The sequence below is a fragment of the Trichoderma aggressivum genome (genome assembly GCF_033847375.1).
Source record: "Trichoderma aggressivum f. europaeum strain CBS 100526 chromosome Unknown scaffold_014, whole genome shotgun sequence".
Classification (NCBI taxonomy): domain Eukaryota; kingdom Fungi; phylum Ascomycota; class Sordariomycetes; order Hypocreales; family Hypocreaceae; genus Trichoderma; species Trichoderma aggressivum.
In genome coordinates, this window is record NW_026946380.1 from 515384 (window position 1) to 536476 (window position 21093).

The 21093-nt window shown below is 52.3% G+C and overlaps 7 protein-coding genes across 7 annotated transcripts; 4 read left to right on the plus strand and 3 right to left on the minus strand.

Annotated features, from left to right (window-relative positions):
• Positions 1–2839: 2839 nt before the first annotated feature.
• Triagg1_4554 (uncharacterized protein) lies at positions 2840–4530 on the plus strand (the record flags this gene model as incomplete). The annotated part of the gene is made up of 2 exons (XM_062898970.1): positions 2840–4164; positions 4221–4530. 2 exons carry the CDS (start codon positions 2840–2842, stop codon positions 4528–4530), a joined length of 1635 nt encoding a protein of 544 aa, XP_062756571.1.
• Positions 4531–5327: 797 nt separating this feature from the next.
• Positions 5328–9312, plus strand: Triagg1_4555 (uncharacterized protein; the record flags this gene model as incomplete). The annotated part of the gene is made up of 2 exons (XM_062898971.1): positions 5328–8236; positions 8292–9312. 2 exons carry the CDS (start codon positions 5328–5330, stop codon positions 9310–9312), a joined length of 3930 nt encoding a protein of 1309 aa, XP_062756572.1.
• A 2103-nt stretch (positions 9313–11415) lies between these two features.
• Positions 11416–13137, plus strand: Triagg1_4556 (uncharacterized protein; the record flags this gene model as incomplete). The annotated part of the gene is made up of 1 exon (XM_062898972.1): positions 11416–13137. The coding sequence occupies one exon, from the start codon at positions 11416–11418 to the stop codon at positions 13135–13137; it is 1722 nt and encodes a 573-aa protein (XP_062756573.1).
• Positions 13138–14223: 1086 nt separating this feature from the next.
• Positions 14224–15521, minus strand: Triagg1_4557 (uncharacterized protein; the record flags this gene model as incomplete). The annotated part of the gene is made up of 2 exons (XM_062898973.1): positions 14224–14875; positions 14926–15521. 2 exons carry the CDS (start codon positions 15519–15521, stop codon positions 14224–14226), a joined length of 1248 nt encoding a protein of 415 aa, XP_062756574.1.
• Positions 15522–16160: 639 nt separating this feature from the next.
• On the minus strand, positions 16161–18122 carry Triagg1_4558 (uncharacterized protein; the record flags this gene model as incomplete). Its single annotated transcript, XM_062898974.1, has 3 exons — positions 16161–17495; positions 17566–17716; positions 17803–18122. 3 exons carry the CDS (start codon positions 18120–18122, stop codon positions 16161–16163), a joined length of 1806 nt encoding a protein of 601 aa, XP_062756575.1.
• A 648-nt stretch (positions 18123–18770) lies between these two features.
• Triagg1_4559 (uncharacterized protein) lies at positions 18771–19548 on the plus strand (the record flags this gene model as incomplete). The annotated part of the gene is made up of 2 exons (XM_062898976.1): positions 18771–19130; positions 19195–19548. The coding sequence occupies 2 exons, from the start codon at positions 18771–18773 to the stop codon at positions 19546–19548; spliced, it is 714 nt and encodes a 237-aa protein (XP_062756576.1).
• A 230-nt stretch (positions 19549–19778) lies between these two features.
• Positions 19779–21093, minus strand: Triagg1_4560 (uncharacterized protein; the record flags this gene model as incomplete). The annotated part of the gene is made up of 4 exons (XM_062898977.1): positions 19779–19877; positions 19934–20590; positions 20656–20822; positions 20898–21093. 4 exons carry the CDS (start codon positions 21091–21093, stop codon positions 19779–19781), a joined length of 1119 nt encoding a protein of 372 aa, XP_062756577.1.

Below are 21093 nucleotides of genomic sequence, written 5' to 3' on the forward strand. Positions count from 1 at the left end.
ACCCCTGGTCGTTGTTTGGTTGTGTGCTATTCTGTACTGTACTCGTACAGTTCCCAAGCGGCTCTCGAGAGAGAGAGATCTTCAAAGTACGAGAATTCCGTCACTCAGCTGGCCTTTGTGAACCAGCGGGAAAGAATAGGAGAATGCTCATAAAGTCGAGGCCGTGTACATGTAAGCTCGCGTCCATGGCCGTAGTTACGTACGAGCGCTCTCCTGCATGTTGCGTTCTTTATGCGGTAGTACTTGTAATACTCGCGTTGCCTTGGCTAATACTCCGTGGCTGCAGCACTACAAGATATCCCTGGAGATGCCGTGACCAGGGGGTTCTGACGGTCAAGCCATTGCCGTGCGCGGGTGCAGTATCTCTATCTATCTGCGACACGACACGCTGTTTGAGCTTCACTGTTTCGGTTTCATGTATTTCCGGCCAGGTCTTCGTGCCCTATGTCAGTCATCTGAGCAATAGCTCAAGACACGTGCTCAATTGCCGAACTACAGCAGATCAGTTCAAGACGGATGCACGGGCAGCTTCGCGTACTCGTACGCAAGAGCTGAGCGAGAATCAACTCTACACAGTCCATGTCATTGGTTGCACTTGGTATGCCGTCTTATCATCTTATAATGCCCTGGGTACTGTACGTACATGCACCAGGTATGACAAGGTGAAGCAGCACATGTACGAGTACGGAGTAATTCGACTCTCCCAACCCAGAAAGATAGGCATACAGGGTAGCGGCACGGATGCATTTTTCCATTCCGTTGAATGCCAAGTTTGGGCACACAGGCATATTATCATTTAGCCGTGTGCGGCGTGTGGTCATTTCCTGCTGATAGTACAGCTTGTGGCCACCTACATTTCAGTATCGTTTACCAATTGAGCTATGGACATCGATAAAGCCACAATATATCATGAATATGATATATAACCTGCAGGAGGATGCCAGCATGCCAAGCCGCCAGCTGTCCACACACTTTGTCGATTGCTTCGTGTCCATCATGCTCTACGTGTTTATCCGGGCTGCTTCTGGCCAAAACATCGCATTGAACACTAGCTGTCAGCTTCATGACCATTAGAGCGAGTGATTGGCTGTCCTGCTACAGTTTCTATATGTTTGTCCATACTTGTACACGGCTCTCGGTTACGATATACTACCTGCTAGGTAGTAGTCTAGTTCCTTGCAGGCGAAATGCCCCAACAGACGCAATAGATGCGGTCAGGAAAGGCGGTCGATGGCGATCTCTACCCTATGTCTGCATTGGCACATGTCAGCCAACGCGTACTCGTGCAGGCACACACAGCTACTCGCTCAAAAGCACGCGATTCTCGGGCCTCAAGGTCCGCATGGCTCCGCCGTTTGTGACCGACTTCACCCGCACTGAGCAAGGCGGGCTGAGTAAAGTCAAAGACTAAGAACAGATAGCACGAGAGCTCCCAATGGCTCCAGACCATTTGATGGGCCACTTTGGGGAAACCGAGCAACGTCCCCCCACATTGATTATCAGGTCCATTACGGAGTACAGGACTCCGTAGTATCGAGGGTCTAAAGTACGGAGTATGATGAGCAGTGTGGATAGGTTGGTTTTGCTGCTTGCATCATGCCAGAGTGGCTGCCGAAGCCCCGTCGCTAAGCTGAAGTGAAAACAAAAGCAAAAGTAAAATGAAAATAAACAATGAGAAATAAAACGAAAGGAATTATGATAGAAGCAAAGAGTAAATATGTCCTCTGCACAGGCAGAAAAACATAGCCTCCAGGGTTGCAAGTCTGTACATCAGCCAATGCGATGATGTGGCTTCGTTGAAACAGACACGCCATGGATTTCGGCTCGGAGTTGCTCCCTCCCTACCTTAATTCCCACACGCTTATCGTGGCTGGAAATCAGCACATCTAGCCCGTACCTTGACTGCTAGAATTCGTCATTAGTCCCTCGTACATCAAGGTGCCTTCAATGCTACCAAGGTAGCTACTAGCTAGATGGAAAACTTGAGCAAAATAAGCCGTTAAATCTTGTCTTCTGCAAAGGCCGTGGAAGCTTCCAGGGGCCCGAAGTCCGTCCGTCCTATCCGGGCTGCCGTCAACTTCAAGCAGATGGTTCGCTGGGCGCCCAATCATGACATGCGATGTAATTTGATCCTGCAGGTCCCAACATTGAGGTGTTTTTCACCGCCTTGTGCGCGGGTCAGGCCAAGCCCGATTTTCAAGCCTCCAAAAGTGTTGGCCTATTAGCGGTGCTAGACGCTTTAGCGCTTCCGTTGTATTTGGACTGGACGCGTTGTCTTTTACCTTGAAGTAGAGCCATATTGAGCCGATATCGACTACCTATAAAGCACCAGACCCCTCCCCCTGCTAATCTAACGAATCTTTCTTTTTTCCCCTCTCACCACAAAGTAAAAACCCAAGTTCACGTTGCAAACAAGCCAACAAGCTTCAATTCCTGAATTTTTTTCAGAAACTTTAAGCCAAATAGCTATTTTGCCGCTGTAATCTTTGATCACCAAAAACCCCCTCTATCCCACCTTATTACAGGTTTACAGTTGGTCGAGGAGTCAGAACCTCGATCACACCCAAGTCGACAAGACGTTTTCCAATCTCCTTAACTCGTATGTGTTTTCCCAGCAAGACGAAGGGGCAAGAGGCGGAAAAGAAGAATGGAAGAAAAAGAGCCGAAAAGTGCAGTTCAGTGGGCTAACCTGATCCCAGGATTCACCACCCGTTCGCCGGAGCCCGCTGCTCTGCCTCTGGAGGGTTAGCGGACTCGACCTTTTCCAAATAAAGGTCGATTTTAGAGAAAAAGAACCCGTACAATCCTTCAACTTCAACTAGACCAAGACTCTTCCGCCATGGCTCCCCACGCGGAAGTTAGCACGGGCTCCTCGAACGGGAACGGCTATGCCCATCGCCAGACGGCGTCCGCTGGTGCTGCTCGGAGCACCTTCGTCGTCAATTCCCCCAATGTCAATTACACGGACTCGGAAATCCGATCCAAATACACCTATCGCACCACCAGTGTCGAAACCGACGCCAATGGCAACCTTGTGGCTACTCCCAAGGAGACGCTCTACGACTTCAAGGTCGACCGCAAGGTTCCCAAGGTCGGCATGATGCTTGTCGGCTGGGGTGGTAACAACGGTACCACTGTTACCGCCGGTATCATTGCCAACCGACGCAACCTTGTTTGGGACACCAAGGAGGGCGTCCAGGAGGCCAACTACTACGGCTCCGTCGTCATGAGCTCGACCGTCAAGCTCGGAACCGACGCCAAGACCAACAAGGAGATCAACATCCCCTTCCACAACTTGCTGCCCATGGTCCACCCCAACGACCTTGTCATTGGAGGCTGGGACATCAGCTCGTTGAACCTAGCCCAGGCCATGGATCGCGCCAAGGTCCTGGAGCCTGCTCTCAAGGCCCACGTCAGGAAGGAGATGGCTGAGCTGACTCCCCTCCCCTCCATCTACTACCCTGACTTTATTGCTGCCAACCAAGAGGACCGAGCCGACAACCTCCTTGAGGGCTCCAAGGCTTGCAACGCTCACGTTGAGCAAATCCGAAAGGACATTCGTGACTTCAAGGCCAACAACGGCCTTGACAAGGTCGTTGTCCTGTGGACTGCCAACACCGAGCGATATGCCGACATCATCGACGGAGTCAATGACACTGCCGATAACCTTCTCAAGGCCATTGAGCAGGGTCACGAGGAGGTTGCTCCCTCCACCGTCTTTGCTGTCGCGTGTATCCTGGAGGGCGCCCCCTTCATCAACGGCTCGCCCCAAAACACCTTTGTCCCCGGTGCTATTGAGCTTGCCGAGAAGCACAACGCCTACATTGGTGGCGATGACTTCAAGTCTGGCCAGACCAAGATGAAGTCGGCTCTCGTGGACTTCCTCATCAACGCCGGCATCAAGTTGACCTCCATTGCCAGCTACAACCACCTGGGCAACAACGATGGCAAGAACTTGAGCTCCCAGAAGCAGTTCCGCTCCAAGGAGATTTCCAAGTCCAACGTCGTCGATGACATGGTGGAGGCCAACAACATCCTGTACAAGGAGGGCGAGCACCCCGACCACTGCGTTGTCATCAAGTACATGCCCAATGTCGGCGACAACAAGCGTGCCCTCGACGAGTACTACGCTGAGATCTTCCTCGGTGGCCACCAAACCATTTCGTAAGTTATTTCAGCCGTTAATATCTTTTCTGAGTGACTCTAACTAATATCAACAGGTTGTTCAACATTTGCGAGGACTCTCTTCTGGCCTCGCCTCTGATTATTGACCTCGTCGTGGTGGCTGAGATGATGACCCGTATCCAGTGGAAGGCTGCTTCCAACGACGGCCACGAAACCTCCGAATTCAAGCATTTCCACAGTGTTCTGAGCGTCCTGAGCTACATGCTCAAGGCTCCTCTTACTCCTCCGGGAACCCCTGTTGTGAATGCTCTGGCTAAGCAGCGTGCGGCTTTGACCAACATCTTCCGCGCCTGCGTTGGTCTCGAGCCCGAGTCCGAAATGACCCTTGAGCACAAGCTCTTCTAGATTTCTTCTAGATCAATTCTGACTATGGAATTCACAAGAGGCCCAGGGGGCTAAGAGCCTGAGGAAGGAGGATATTGGCACATTGGACAGTCTTTACCGGATACTACCTAGATAGCTATAAAATTGGCAGAATTGGGCTCACCAAGCTGGTACTACCTACTTAGCTGACAATTGAACCAAGCAGATTTTGCCACCAATTTGATGTTCCAAAATGAAGTTCTGTTCGGTGACCTTGGATAACTTCGTAGAATGCCCGCTGGCAGTACATAGTAGACAGGTAGGTAGCAACACAAGGTATAACACTTGGTGTAGTAGAAGAACCAAGATATGTGAATTGCCTATCTATGAATATATGGAGTAAATATCCTTTCCTATGAATAACTGACCATAGCGTCGCTTGACAGTTTGCAGTTTTGTTTATTTTGCTTACTGCTTGGGCATTTAATTCAATGCGCAAGAGCAAAAAGAGATCGACATGGTACTCCACGTCGATGTTTTGGTGGTATTTTTGCGCTAATTTTGTATGCGGGGAGACGAAAGCTGCAACAACTCGTAGGTCACTCATTGTAAGTGCTGCGCGTGGAAATGCGTCGCGTCGGGAGCGCGTAAAATGTTCCCCACGCAATTAACGTGTCTCTGCCACCACTCTGTACTTTGTGCCTGTGCAGCCCTGAATACCACACTACTAATACCATACCATGGCTTGAGTAATTTTGACCGAATTTACAGTATTGTTAAGCATTCAAAATCATTGCCACATACGACTTTGAACTCTGGGCCAGTCGTTGGTATCGACAATGACTTCGCTACGCTCTGCGACGCCCGCATCTCGCGATGCAACTCCAGAACTACTGACGCCGCGATCGAAACTCAGAGCGTTGCTTGCGACTGTGGACGGCAGTGATGACGAGGACACGGCACCGATTAGCGTGCTCAATGCAAAATCGCCAAATAATAGCACAGCTGCCAGAGACAATGTCGATAGCTCAGACTCGGACTCAGACGTCCCAGTACGACCACGAGGAAAGTTGGCTGGACGAATGCAGGGCCCCTCGGACATAATCAAAGAACCGGAGACTACGAATGGCGCGGAAACTGCAAGTCACCGTGTTAGACGCATGCTAGAACAAGAAAAGGAGCAGGCTGGGGAGGCGATGGATACTGAGATGGCGGATGCTGAAGACGTCGAGGAAGAGGATGAGCTACCCGTAGCTCCACGACGATTGAAGCGCCGTGCTGCGCAGGACGACGCTACAGATCTTCCAGCTAGATCACCAAGCCCCGGACTCTTTGTATCCTCGCCAGTACGCCCGTCACCTACAAAGGCGCCTCAAAACCAGCCGGAATCCGAAGAAGACCTGCCGACTGTCAAGTCAGATCGTTTCAAAGCCCTGGTAGAACGAAAACGACAGGAGCGCCTTGCAAGAGAGGCTGAAGAAGAAGCACGAAGAGCAGAGCGCCGGGCTCTGCAGGAAAAGCTTGCCTCCGAGCTCGAACAGCTGGATTCCGGAGATGATGATGGAGGTATAACGGACGACGAAGGAGGCCGCAGACTGACGCAGGAAGCTCGTCCGACGAGAAAAGCAAGCAAAAAGGCCCTTGAAGACATGAATCGTGAGACTCAGCGACTTGCAAGAAATATGCAGCTTGCCCACGAAGCCAAGACACGAAAGAAACTATCCAAAGCAAGTTTATTTGAGCGTTTCAATTTCAGGCCAGACGGCGAACCGATGCCTCTGGAGCCTACAGCAAACAGCTCCAGCAGACCAGTATCACCTCCAACCGATGCGGATGCGAATGCGAATAAAGATACGCCACCCAGCTCACCCCCTGTCGGGGAGAAGCAGGATTCTGTTCAAGTCGACGACAACGCTGCTGCGAATCCAGACCCAGCGGTGGACCTGGGCGTTGAACTCGCGGAGCCCTCGAACTCTACAGTTCTAGACAAGGGCAAAGGACCGGCTGTGGACGTTGAAGAGCCAAGCAAGCCTACACAAACTAAGCGCCGAGTGCGAGTGAGAATACCAGTCCCAACTAAAGCTGGCGCGGCAGACTCAGATGATGAACTGGAGATTACGACTACATCAAAAGACAGAATGAATGCTGTCTTCAACAACATCCCGTTCCGGAAAGCGCAGGATTCACACTCTATGCTGGCCCTGCGAGCTCTGGCTCATGTTACATCACCAGGCAAAGAAAACAAGCGCAAGAATGAGCGAGATGGAATGACTCCCGGCGAATTCCAGGCTAGTCTACTGCAAAAAGCGAGAGAGCAAGCGAGATCCGAGCGAGACAGGAGGCTCGAGTTGCTAAAATCCCAGGGTGTGGTCATCCAGACTTCGGAAGAACGAGAACGACAGATGCAAGAAGTAGAGGATATCCTTGCCAAAGCCAGAGAAGAGGCCCAACGAATCAAGGAGGAGGAGTTAGCAGCCGAGAAGAAAGAAGGAAAAGATGGCGGCGAAGCAGACCCTCTGGCTTGGGACGATAGCGACGACGAAGAGTACGAGGGTAATGATGCCGATGAAGAGGTGTCCGGTGTAGAGCTTTCAGGCTCTGAAGAAGACGAGGCAGAGGGCGAGGATGAGGATGACGCAGAAGACGCCATTGCAGGCTCAGCCATGTTTGAAGCTGAAGCGGAGGATGCGGCATCTGAAACCTCAGAAGACCTCCCTAAGCCTGATGCCAACGAGATGGAAGACGACGCTGATGATGACGGCGTTGAAAAAGTAACACCGATGAAGAGAAGGCGTGCACGGAACAAGACTGCTGTTCTATCTGACGATGAAGGTGAACCTGCCGTCGAAGCCACGCCGAAGTTGAAGAGGACTCCTGTTGGCACCGCGTTCCAGTCTCCCGCTGCACCTACATCTGTGCTACGATCTGCCAAGAAGACGTTCATTCCTGGCCTTCCTGTGCAGGGACCTGCTGGCCTTAGCCTAACCCAGATCTTTGCTGGAACCATGGATGAGAACCAGAAGAGCCAGCTCAATGAACCGACGCAGTCAATGATGCCTGACTTTGATAATTTCCCCGATTCCAACTTTTCGGCTACCATGGATGACAACGCTGACGACATGGTTCTCGACTCTCAACGGGATGAAAGCCGAGCGGTAACTCAAGCTGTTGAACTCAATCTTGCGCAGACGCAGATGCATGGTCTGGACAGCCTACTCCGGGAGGAAATGAACTCTCAAATCTCAGACATGGTTGAGCTCTCTCAAGATGGGGGGCTCCAGAAGTACACACCCCTGAAGTCGAGGTTTGTTGAACCTCCGCACTCTACCGTGGAGACCATATCAACAGACCAGCATGGCGATGCAATTCAGAGTTCTCCGCTTGTACGCAGAGGAAGGCTTCGACGAAAAATGGAAATGTCATCTGTCGATGAAGATGTTGCTGTCCCCATGAGTGGCGAAAAGGGAGGAGAGGCAGAAACGGCACCCTCAAAAACTGCGTTCAAGGTTCTCCAAGATGCTGCTACTGAGCAAAAGAAGAAGATGCTCATTGAAGAGTTTAACAAAAAGAAAAGCAAGGCAAAGGAGATGGTGGAAGAGCAAGCCGAGGAATCTGAGGATGAGTATGCCGGACTCGGTGGAGCGGATGGCGAGGACAGCGACGACGAATTCGACGCTTCTCTACAAGACATTATCGATGATGCGGCTGGCAACGACGAGGATGCTCGCAAGCTGGCCGCGTTTTATGCGTAAGTTTCTACTCCATCTACTTCTAAGCAAAGAGCACAACTAACGCCTCGGCAGCGATCGAGAACGGATAAATGACGAAAAAGAAGTCGAAAAGTTGTACAAGGACATCACATCGGGCATGCTTCGCCGTAAACGCGGAGCTGACTATGACCTCTCCGACTCTGACGACGGCGGAGAAGCTCGACGGAGGATGAAGCGCCGGCAATTTGCCAAGATGCAAAAGGCATTGTTTGCTGATGAGCGCGTCAAGAAGATGGCCGAAAACCCTGGCAACCAAGCTTTCTTGCGCACCATCGAGGACCGTGGCAGCGACGACGAAATGGACTTTTTAGAAATGGTCGACGCACCGGCTTCGCAAGGAGAGGAGTCTCAGTCTCAGAGCGAGCAGCCTGAGCAACAGCAGCCGCGAATCGTTCCTGATAGCCAGCCACGTAAACCGCTGGACGGCGCCGGTGACAACAGGCCTCCGGCACATATGAGACGCACAAAGGATGGCAAGAAACCTTCCAACATTGGCGAGGTTCGCGAGACGCTGTCTGATCTACTGGAGGATGGGCGGCACAGCTCTGTTATTCCGGCCACGGTAGTTGGCTCAGACAGCGAGGACGAGGAAGGCCGGCCAGCATCTCGGGGAAACAAGGAAAACCAATCCCCTGCTTCCCGCCGCACCAGGAATGCCGTCGTCGATCGCATCAGCCTCAAGCGCAACGCATCGTCCACCTTGTCTTCTTCCAACCGCCCTGCTTTTGCCGCTGCGGGGGCCTCATCCTCGTCGTTCAAGGTCCCCGCCTCGCTTCTCCGCCGCGCGACTACCAACTCGTCGCTGTTGTCGACGGCCAGCACGTCGTCGTCCTCGACGACGGCGGCAGGCGGATCTGGCAGTGGGTTTGGCGAAGAGGCCAAGATCAAGAAGGGCGCGGGTAAGAAGAGCGGCATCAATGGGTTCTCGAGAGATAACGAGAAGCTGGCGAGGATGCAAGAGAACGAACGAAGGAGGCAGGAGAAGAAGGTCCGTGGGGCGGAGAGCAGAGCGGGACTTGTTGGAGGGTTGTTCGGTAAGGGTTCGTTTGAGTAGAGGATGCGTTTTTTTCTACGTGTAAGCTGGCTACATGATGAGATATTTGGTTGATAGTATGGCGTTTGGGAGGGGGATTGTGGTCAAGCACAACGGGATTTGGCGTTTTGGGTATGGGATTGAATAATGATGCTCAGCACACAAGGTTCTACGCATGGTGAGTGTGTTATTAGTTTATCTGTTAGAATGATGATGAAAGATGTTTGTTGCAGTTGTCTTTTTGAAGTCTACCCGTTGATTCCACCTTTGGTGACCAGCTTAACATCTTGAGTTGTTTCATCTCTCGGAAACTCCGAGTTGGTCATTAAAGGTAGAATCAACGGATGTTAAACTCCCGGACGCCTTACGATGGAGACCACAAGGCTTCGCACGTGGGTATCAACCAACCAGTACACGTAACAGGACAATGTTGATTGGATATTGAATAGATATAGTAGTATCATGGTATAATACGGAGTAGGCGCCAGAACACCAAAGCTGGAAAGGTTAGCTGTCAAAAATCCCCCAGGATGCTTATCTTCCACGTCTTTAGACCCCCTGGCATGGATTTGTCTCGGGCCATGACAGTCGGTACTTTTTCTGCTTATGCCGCTCAAGCCTAATACCCGTTGACCGCCACTACGGGACGGCAGCGAGAATAACGAGAGCCGGGACGGTTGTCGAGCCCCATTTGCGGGATGGGGTTTTACTCTGAGCATGTAATGTAGAAGTAAAAGCTAGCAACGATACGCAATACGACTTGTAGTCTTTGTCGTTGATTAACACTACCTACTAAGGTAATAGACTGCGTACATGCACACATGCAGGTTCCCAACCCGATGGGCCTCTACGGAGATACTAGCGGATACGCTCCGGAAAGACAGACAAGGCATCAGGCTTGGCAGGTTGCCGGGAAGCGAAAGCAAGAAAAAAGGGAGGGACGCGATACTACGGCATTTGGCCCTGCATCTGCTTAGATTGTTTGGGCCCTGTGGCTGGCAGGGATAGGCTGGAGCTGGGGCGGTCTGTGCCGAAAGCAAACAGCTGTCAGACCGGGACTGGACTGGATGTCTGGGAATGATCACAGGTGGCTTGCGGCGAATGACATGTGCTGGCAGTGGGCGGTTACGGGCGTTGGATGGCAAGGGAGAGAGAGCGAGTGAGGTGATACAGAAATAAAGTGGTGGAAAAAAAGGGGGTGGCAGGCCATTCGCTGTTTTCCGGGTATGAGAGAGTGCATGTATACACGGCAATCTCGGGGTGAGACTGGGCGGGTTTGTTGATAGACTTTGACTAACAAGCTCACCAATTTCTGATCGAATCCATATCTCGAACATGGCAATGGATATAATAGTAAAATAAAAGGTCGTGTGTAAGCCAAGGTTGGCACGGCCATGTCATGATTCCATTGGATGTACTACCCAGGGCAGCATGTACTTGGCATGTACGGACTACCCCCTACAAGGTAAAACGGCTACAGTTGTACTACCAAAAGAACCTTACTTTACAGGTAGATAATCTTTACGATGTGCATGGATGGGCATCATGCACGCACATGTACTCGTACTCTATCTTGCGGGTGCAACAGCCGGCCGGGCATTGCGCTGTGCCGGGTGTTGTAAGCGCGACTAAGAAGAAGCAAAGACAAGCCAAGGCCGGCCAAGGCGAGGCAAGGGAAGAAGAAAAGAAAGCCCGTCTAAATGGTTCTCTCTTTTTTTTTATACAGCCTTCTCTTGTCTCCCCGCCACTTTCTCCTTTTCCCCCTCTTTCTGGGGTTTCATAGGTACCTAATTCGGGCTTGTGAAGGATCCTGGTATAAAGGTGATTGATGATACTTCACTCCGCCGGTTTACTTGGCTATTTTTACGTTTCTCCCCTTTCATACCGACTTTAAAACAAATAAGACCAATTCATACCGAGTTCGGGCTACGAGGTGACGGTGGGCCTTTTGCTTTAAGCCTTTCGTTGACCAGCATTTTGACTTTGGCCGCGGTGACATCACCGTCATCTTTGCTAAGACGGGTTTCCGTAGGAGCGCGAGTCGTTGGAATCGCCAGAATCACAATCATAATCAACCGCCATCATCTTTTCTATTGAAGTGACAACAAAATAACAAAATTCACAATGAAGCTGGATTCTTTTCCAACCGAGTTGATCCACAGCGTTGCCGATTTCTTGGGCCGGCAGAGCGAAATCAATGCCCTAGCCAGATGCAACCGCCGCTTATACGCCATCACCAACCCCTATCTATACCGCAACAACGCCAAATCCTTCCACAGCGGCGCCCTCGCATGGGCTGCGAAAACAGGAAACAAGGAAACGGCAAGAAACGCCCTGGAATACGGGGCCGACCCCAATGCGTGCGAAAAAGGCGACTACGGTGCCCTTCGATGGGCCGTGGCGCAGGGCCACCTCGACATTGTCAGGCTGCTGATCGAGTACGGCGCTGCCTTGGGCGACTCGATGATCATGGGCACGGCTGCGGTCCACGGCTTTGACGACATCATCAAGCTGCTCCTCGACAGCGGGGCGGACGCAAACGCCCTGGGATATTTGGGTAAGACGCCTCTCCTGTTTGCTGCGCAAGAGGGCAACGAGAGCGCTTTCGAGCTGCTCTTGGAGCGAGGGGCCGACCCTTTTGCCAAGTGTGCCGCTGGGTCTTCTGCTCTGTTTCATGCCGTTGACGGTGGCAAGTGTAACGTCATCGAGAAGCTGCTGGATCTCGGCGTCGACATGCTTCAAACCGACTATGAGTCGAGAATCGCCCAGTCCCACGCCGCAGAGATGGGCAGGCTGGATGCTGTCCAGCTCTTCACCCAGCGAGGCGTTGGAGTCGACCACGCAGACAGAGAGGGCCGGACGGCGCTCTCGTGGGCTGCTCGTAAAGGGCATCACGAGCTGGTCCGGTATCTGCTCAAGAACGGCGCATCTGTGCATGCCGCCGACATCTGGGGCCACACACCTGCTCTGCATGCGGCAATGACGGGAAGGACGGCCATAGTGGAAACGCTGCTGGACAACGGCGTCGATATCGAGTGCAAGGCTGGTGACAAGCGGACCATGTTGTCGTGGGCTGCCGTCAACGGCCACATCAAGACGGCACAGTTCCTGATCGAAAAGGGCGCCAACATGGAGACGCTGGACAAGGACGGGCGATCCCCGCTTGTGCTTGTCGCCAATGCCGGATCGGAGAACATGGCCAAGCTCCTCATCGAAAAGGGCGCCGACGTGAACTCGCATTACGGCCGGGGATCGCCGCTGTCACTTGCCGCAGCCCGCGGGCATGTCCGGATGGTCAACATGCTCTGCAAAGCGGGTGCTTTCGTCGACTTTCCCACAAAGAAACGATGGACACCCCTGTTCCACGCGGTGGCGACGCAGAAGCACGCCGTCGTCGACGTTCTCCTTGACCACGGGGCTGATCTGGAAGCCACAGACGAGGACGGCAGAACACCGCTGTTCTGTATCGTCACGCAAGCGGGGAGCGACATGTTTGACCATCTGATCCGGAGAGGCGCCAAGATTGATGTCAAAGACGCTCAAGGCCGGACCTTGCTCACGGAATCGGCGAGCTGCGGCCACGGCAAATACGTGGAACATCTTCTAGAGCATGGCCTGGACGTCAACGAGGCGGACGGGCTCGGCATGACGCCGCTACACCACGCCGCCGTCTGCGATGCGAGGGACTTGTTTATGCAGCTGTTGGAGTACGGTGCCGATCCGGACTTGCAAGATGGCGATGGATGCTCGGTGTTTGAGCGGGCGAGGTTGCAGGGGAATGGCCAGGAGCTTATTGAAGCCGTGGAGCGGTGCGCGGACCATCTCGTGAAGAGACGGAGGTATTGATTATACACACTGCCTGGAGAGAACCGAGTATGAGACTATGGTCTGTTTATCTGAATTTGCTTTTGCTTTTGGTGTTTGAGCTCATGGATGAGTCGAGGCTTGGGAATGGTTGGCGTGCTGGCGAGTTGGGAAAATTGGGTTTGCCTAGGGTAATCTGTACTTGGGCGTTTTGGGCCTATTTGGTTTTTGGAATTTACAATCTTTTCATAATAATCATGGAATCAATGCTACAGTCTGCCTCAAGATAAAACATACATTGTAATTGAAGAAGCGACTAGTAGAATTCCGTCGAGCCGTATCAAGTGGAGGTCAGGAAAAGCGAGACTACAAAATAAATAAAGGCATACATTCATTAATATCAGCACCTAATAAGTTCATCAAGTGATGTTTTTGTACTCCATGACTCCGTAGCGAAATTCCTGCTAACCCAATATTCAGCTAACACCTTGGTTTCACTATATAACTACAATAGCATTTACCGAAGGAGATATAAATATAATAGCAATTATTATAAAAATATAGATATAGTAGTAGGCACCAGAGAAATATAAATATAGCAGTAGGTACTAGAGAAATATAGATATAGTAGCAGATATCTAAAAGAATAAGCGTATAATTTAACGCGTGGGTGTCTGTAATCTTCTCGGTCTTGGTTTTTCTGTCCCCCGCTTGCGTATCCGGAACGGACCCGGAGAGTGGAGTCCGGGGCTTCGGGACGCTCACAAAACCCACAAAAGAATGCCATCATAAATAAAAATACCGCAACTGTTTTGCATCGAATAATGACTGGTTCCGTGGTCTAGTTGGTTATGACATTTCGTTAACATGTTTAACGCCACCGAAAAGGTCCCCGGTTCGAGCCCGGGCGGAATCACCACTTTCTTTTTTTGCACTTTTTCTGCTTGTGAAGTAATGATCATTTATATTCATGTAGAGTATATAGGTAGGTAGTTGTAGATGTATGCAATGTGTCGCCCATTGATGCAGTGGAAGGAAATCGCGAGAATAGATCTAGCTATATGATGGACGATCCAGAGTACTTAGTAAATTAACTCATTGCCAGAATAACTACCATCGGAAGACGCTTTATACCAATTCCTCTACGATTTCGCTGTCCTCGAAGCTCTCACCTCTCTCAAGCCAACGAATAGTCCCTGTGCCCGGATCCAAAATACACCCAAAATGAGTACACTCATTCATAATAGGATACGTCTTCACCCACCGTTGCAACGTCTGTTCGAAAATCGCCGGGCTTTCTCTCCCCTTTCCTCTCTTCAAGTCACGTTGCTGCCTCTTGGCCAGCGCGGTCCATTTGCCCAAAATGCAATCCTTTCGCTCCTCGCTTTCTTCGACCAAGGCTTCCATACCTAGGATTGAAGTGCTCTCTTTTTGGCCATTCGCCTGACTTGATGGGTCCGTTGGCGCGAGGTCGTGATTTGTGTGTACGATGAAGTCGACTGCCGACTTGGTTTGCGCGCTGACGAGGTCTTTTTGAATTATCGTGGTTTCTGTTCCAGAGCAGAGGATTATGTAGCAGGGCGCGGAACGTGTTCCCGTGATGGATTTAGTCACTTTGTCAATCGTGAGATGATGGTGTTCTGGACGGAGCAAGTGTTGGCGGAGGACTGATGAGATAGATGGTTGGACACCGAGGAGCACGAGGCTCTGGTGTATACGAAGAGATAATGCAGAGCAATTGTGAGTTGGTCGGAAGTTGAGGGACATGGAAAGGTTCTGCCTATTGAATCGTAAGCTTGTAACTGCATCAGCGTCTCCGTGAAGGCCTACCTCACGCCGGTCAACACGCCGACAAACCCAGCATAAGTGACCGTCCTCGCAATCACCGTCCTCGGCTCCTTTGAATTCGACCTCACAAACTCCAGCACAACAAGCACACTTCTCAGTTCAGGCATCCCCCAGTCCAGAGTCCGAAAATGCATCATCCTCGCCATCGGTTCCGCATCAGTTTGCTTCTCTCCCAGATGCGTCTCCCCCCCTTTCCGCTTCTTCAGCCGGGTCAAAACACCACCGCTCGTGCATCCCAACAGAGTATCAAGCAGCAGATTAAAAGCAACCAGGAAATGCAGGTCCACTCCACTAGCCTTCGAAATGCCCACCAATTCCTGCGTCTCTTCAGATGAACACACCCGCCGAAGAATGAGCAACGCCGCAAACTTCACAACGGAGCGTAACAACGACCACGGCACCACTGACTCGAGGACTGTGTCAAATAGCGGCGTGATTTGTCTCATTCGCGGCGCGAAATCCGAAGCCAACTTGACGTAGCGCTCGGCTGGGGGGAGGGAGAGGTCGATGCGATACGTGGGGATGGGATCCTCCTCCACGGCGGAATCGGCCACCAGTATTGAGCGGCGTGATGCCATACTAGGGTTTAGGGTGTTTAACGTGTCTCAGTTTATGCGGCGGACAGGAAGAAACAAATCAACGTGGTTCGTTTTCTGCGGGTTGGATAATGGTGGTTTCTTTAGCCTGTTAAGGTTCAGGTTCAGGTTCACGTTGAGAGCAGGCAGCAATGCAGCGGTTGTGAGACGGATGACTCAGGTATCGAGGCTTCTGGGTTTAACCAAGCGTTTGCCTTCAGCTGCTCAAGTTGTGATTTCTTCTCTGCAAATGTTGGAAGAAAGTTGATGGATGTTTGTACAGTTGGTAGGGGTATCAAGTTGTGAATTAACTTTAAAAATAGATGCTTGGTATGTCATTATCAGCTAACTTGGCGACGCCCATTTCGCGATATCCCCCTTCTAACAAAGATTAACAAGGAAAATGAAAACTTTTGAATTACCAGTGACACGGCGTCTAGCATATATCATAAAATCGTGCCAAAACAACATGCGTATGCCCATCATCTCACTCCCTCTGCCTCCGCTCCCTCCATTTTTGGTGTAGTATACATACATGAGCCGCCAATTCTATCAACAAAAAATCTATAACCCCCTTCCCAAATGCCGCCTTCTTTTGCCATTCTATATATAATTAAAAGACAGAGAGCAATGAAATGAATTCTACTGCTCCTGTCTCAGCGGCCCGCCGCCAAACTCTACGCCTCGCAGACCTAGCATCCTCTTGATTCCCAGCCACAGCTCAAACGCCTCCAGCTTGAGCTCTACCCTGACGAAGCCGATCCAGGCGGTGAAGGCGCGCATCACGTTCGGGGGCCAGAGCATCGATCCGCTGTGGACAATGTCCTCGAGCTGCTCGTGGAAGACGGTCCGGGTGCAGTACCGCGCGAGGATCATAAAGGTACGAATGGGGCCCTGCCTGGTGTGGAGGTTTTCATCCAGGCTGCGCGTCAAGTCGTTGGTCTTGAGGATGAGAAGAATGATGCGGGGAACTCGGCCGAGCATCTGAACAAGGTCAACGATGAGTCCTTCCTGCAGGGCGCCGCTCATGTTCTGCTCTTCGTCTGCGCTTCGCGTCTTGAGGATGGAGCCTTCTTTGCTGACGATGCTGAAATCGCGGCCCGTGATGGCGGAGGCAAAGAGGGGGAAATCCTCTTCGCTGATGCCGGCCACCTCGTGGGCGTACTTTTTCATCCGGTCCATGTCTCCGTCAATCACGGCGAGCCACATCTTGGCGTAAGAACGCCTAAGCGGGAGGGGGATGTCGCGATACAGGCCGTGGTCGTAGAGGATGATGTCAAAGTTGGGGCCACGGCCAAGGCCGCGGCGGGTGGTGTTTTTGCGGATGGCGAGGTTGCCGCCGTGAGGATCGCAGTGCAGAGGAGCCCCGTCGCCGAAAATCATCTCGTTGAAGATGCGTGCCAGCGTTGCCGACACTTCGTCGCGATCGATGCCGTTCTTGTCCAAGTACTCGAGGTCATCTGGTCGCCGGCCGGATTCGCAAGCCATGACAAGGATGCGCTTCTTCGCCCACATGACCTCGGGAACGACAAGAGGCAGCATGGGGATTTTGGCGAAATGCGCCTTCATGCGACGGGCGTTTTCGGCCTCCTCTCTGAAGTCGAGCTCCTTGGGCAGAGACACGTCCATTTCCGACGACAGCCACTCGAGGTCGTACTCGGGGAAGAAGCGCTTGAGCGTCGAGAAGGTATATCTGGTGAGAGCGAGATCGAGAGGTGCCCAGGCTTCCAGTTCAGGGTGCTGGACCTTGACGGCCACTTTGCGCCCGGTGTCTTTCATGGTTGCCAGGTGCACCTGCGCAAGCGAGGCGGCGCCAATTGGCTCTTCGGAGAACTCAGAAAAATAGTCCCAGAGATCCTCGTGGGTGTCCTTCCGGAACATATCCTGGATGGACGCAAAAGAAGAGACGGGGCATTTGTCTTGCAAGGGTACAAACGTTGTCGTCCACTCCGGAGGTAAAAGGTAGTTCATGGCACTCTGTGACCGGCTTGTCAGTCGCTTCTTGTCCAATTGGATGTTGGTTGGGGTTATTGTAATGTCTCCTTACCAGGTGCTGCCCGAGCTTGATAAAGATGCCGCCATTCTTCTCCAACACCTTGAGGGTTCGCTCGGCGCATCGCTTGTGACATGCCTTGAGTATCTCGTCTTGCCGTTCCTTGTCATCAATCGTGGCCTTTGTGTTTAGAGTCGTCCGGTAACTATCCAGCCCGAGTTAGCCCACCGCCGACAAGCCGCAACGTGTCTCCTCCCTTGCTTCGAGACACACAGCGAATGCGCCACTCACTCATTGATGCAGACCGCCAGCGCAGCAACGACCCGACCAGTCCTCTCCGCGGCCTCGTAGCTGTTCTTGATCTCGTCGGTAAAGGCCAGCGCCGCCGTACCAGCCGCCGCTCCGGTCGATGCGAACAGAATCAGCCTGGCATTGGGCCCAGACTTTGCACCGCCATTTGCATGTGACGACGACTGGCCCGAGACAAATCGTCGCGCGATAAACTGTCGAGGCGGCTTAGCGCGAGCCAATTGAACGCGACAAGTCGAGCAAGTCCATGTTCGGTTACCGATGCGGGCCGTCGCAAAGGTCGATCTAGAAAAGACGTTCATTTGTGGTGCCGAGGGGGCTCTTTAAAGTCGTCGACCGCAGTTCGGCATTATATCGTGGCGAGAAAAAAAAAGGACGAGAGAAAAAAGGGAAAATGGTATTACATGAAGCGCCTGCCTTTCGCTTTGGAGAGAATCAAAGGAAAGAAGAAAGAAGAAAGAAATAAAACTATTTATGCGCTTTTGGCGACTATCATGGCGCAATACCGAGCAAGGAGGAAGAGGGAAAAAAAAATAGGAGACGGACTTTTGTTGGGAGACCCTTGGATTTTGCGGTGGATATTTTGGCGGCTTTCGACGACATCATCACCAGATTTTGCTGCCGGGCTGTGATTCGCCGGTCCATTATCGGCCCTGCTGATCTCGGACCTGCGACGACGCCAGAAGCGCATCAGTGCATCATTAGCGACACGTGACTGCGCGCCTGTGTACCGCGTCGAAGCGTGTTGAAGTTGCCTCCAATTAACGGGTGACCGAAACAATTCATAGCATTTATAACTGCTGCGACGAATTATATATCATACATACAAATGGAGATTTCAACTCCGTGAATCCAAACAACACTCTATTGAATACACCGTTGGCTAAACACCATCGAGCAAGACTCTTGGTTACTCTGGACTGGACTCTCACTCTCCGTCCCATCTTTTCATGCAAACCTCGCCAGACGAAGCCGCTCCAAGCAAAAGCAAAAGCAACATGCTGTCCTTTACCCCAAAGCCAGTGCATTCCTGGGACAACCGTCCTGCCGTCTCGTCCCCCCTATCGTCATCTCCAGTTCGCGCCTCATCACCTCTCTCGGCCGATGAGCAAGCGCCATGCAACCCTCGCCAGATCCAGTCTTCACCCATTCGGCCCATCAATTTCAAGTACCAAGCACGTCCCGCGCGGACAAACCCCGTCATCAGGAGACGAGAGGAGGCCCAAGAGCAGAGGCGGAGGAACTTTCTGCAAAATGTCCGCCAAAAGGCCGAAGACAAGTCCTGGCAGAGGAGGGACATTGAAGGCCAAGTAAGCTCAAGGGAAACCAACGCCGCCGTGTTGTGGATATGGGGCACTGACACACATGCGATAGTTTCTCAAGACAAATTGGCTTGCCAATGTCGGCCGTCTGTCTTATGACGCGCCCTCGTTCTCCGAGGCCGATATCGAGGATGCCATGGCCTTCTCCCAGGAGGCTGAGCAGTCGCAGATGGATGACGACATGATCCCGGAGGAACTCGTGGAAGAGGAGCACATGCTTACGTCTTACGAAGAGGAAGTATTGGCCCATCAAGGGTCACAGCTTCCAACACTAGCTGAGGAGAATGACGAATACGACGACATTTTTGCCGAGCTCATTTCAAAAGAGGGACAATTTTCACAGCAGCAACCGCAGCAGCAGCAGCAGCAATCTTCACAAAATTCAAATCAGATGGATATTGATTGATTGATTGGGTCAGCATCATCTTGTCTAGAAACATTGAATGGTCAAAATCGTCCGTCAATTGGCGATATGGAGTTTTGGTAATCATCTCGGGGCTCTCGGAAGAGTCTCTTTCACTGGCGTTGGATCGGTATACGGTGAAATGTGCTTGCATTTAGATTGCGCACTATGGGTATATGTATAAATGTGCGTGTATATAGTATGGGTGTGCGCCACGGCTACATGTCAATGATTTATTGCGGAGTGCACTGGTCTTCTGTCGCGTTGAACGCTTCCTGGGCAGAGGCCATATCCCCAACCAGGTCTGAGGGCGGCGACCCTGCCGCTTGCATCTATGATTTGTTAGTCGCATGGTTACCAGAGTTGCCGTGAAGAAGTCGAGGCTCACCCTTTGCATCCTGTCCACGATGTATTCCCTGTCCTTCGCGTTGGAGTCCGAGTAGGTGGGCTCGTTGAATTTGGCCACAATCTCCTCCACAATCGTCTTTTGCTCCATGTATCTCTTCAAGTCGTCGGCGGGAACCGAGTCCTTGTTCTTGGCAAGCCAAGCGGGGAACTTGTCGTGAAGCTCCTTCATCGGCTCGTACAGAATCTCCTTGTTTGTCAGCTGCTCCATCATGCCCATGAGCATCTTGGAGAAGTCCTCTTCGCTGCCGCCAGCAAACTCGCCGGCCGTAAGCTGCTTGAGCATCTCGGCCAGAAAGTCGTCCTCGCCACCCGCCGCCGCCGCCGCGGTGGCCTGGTCGCCAGACGACTGCATGCGCTCCATGGTACGACGGATCGTGTCTTGAAAGGCCGCACCGCTTGGCCCCTCACCGGCTGGCTGAGAAGGCTTCGTTGCGGCGGCGGGAGCGGGAGCGGGAGCGGGAGCACTCGTAGAGGCAGCCGCAGTAGTGCTCGCAGTGGTGCTTGCGGCGGTGCCTGCGCCGGCCGGGCTTTTGTCTTTGCTGCTGGTTTGCTGCTCTTCCTCATCGGCTTCAAACTCTGTGCCCATCTCGGCGCCCATCTGCTTGAACATCTCTTCAAACTGAGCTTGTAGTTCGGGCTGTTGGAACAAATTCGGTGTCAGTACCACGTATGCGGCGGGCAGAGGGCAAAAAGCCGACATACAGATTGCTCCAGGTTGGCCAGCAGACCAGCTATGCCTGCCTGCATCCTCTTGGTGACTTCTTCTTCTGACATGTTCTCGTAGTCCAGATCAGCAGCCTCGTCTCCCTCCTTTAACGTGTTGTCGTTGATCATCTCCTGCCGGACAGCCTTGAAGCCGTCGAGTAGCTCTAGACATTGCTCAAGTCAGAATACAGATCCGCGGCCAATTGGAAAGCTCTGGGAGGTAGGAATCGCAACCGTACCGTCGAGATCATCCAGATCTTCCTCATCTGGATCGGGAACATCGTCGTCTAGATCGTCCGACACAGTGGCCACAGGCGGTGCTGTCGCTGCTGCCGCTGCTGCCGCTGGTGCTGGTGCTGCCGGCTGGACATTCTCTTGCTTTGCCCCCGCCTCTTCTCGCTTCGCCGTATCTGCCACGTCAGACGGAGAGCTCAT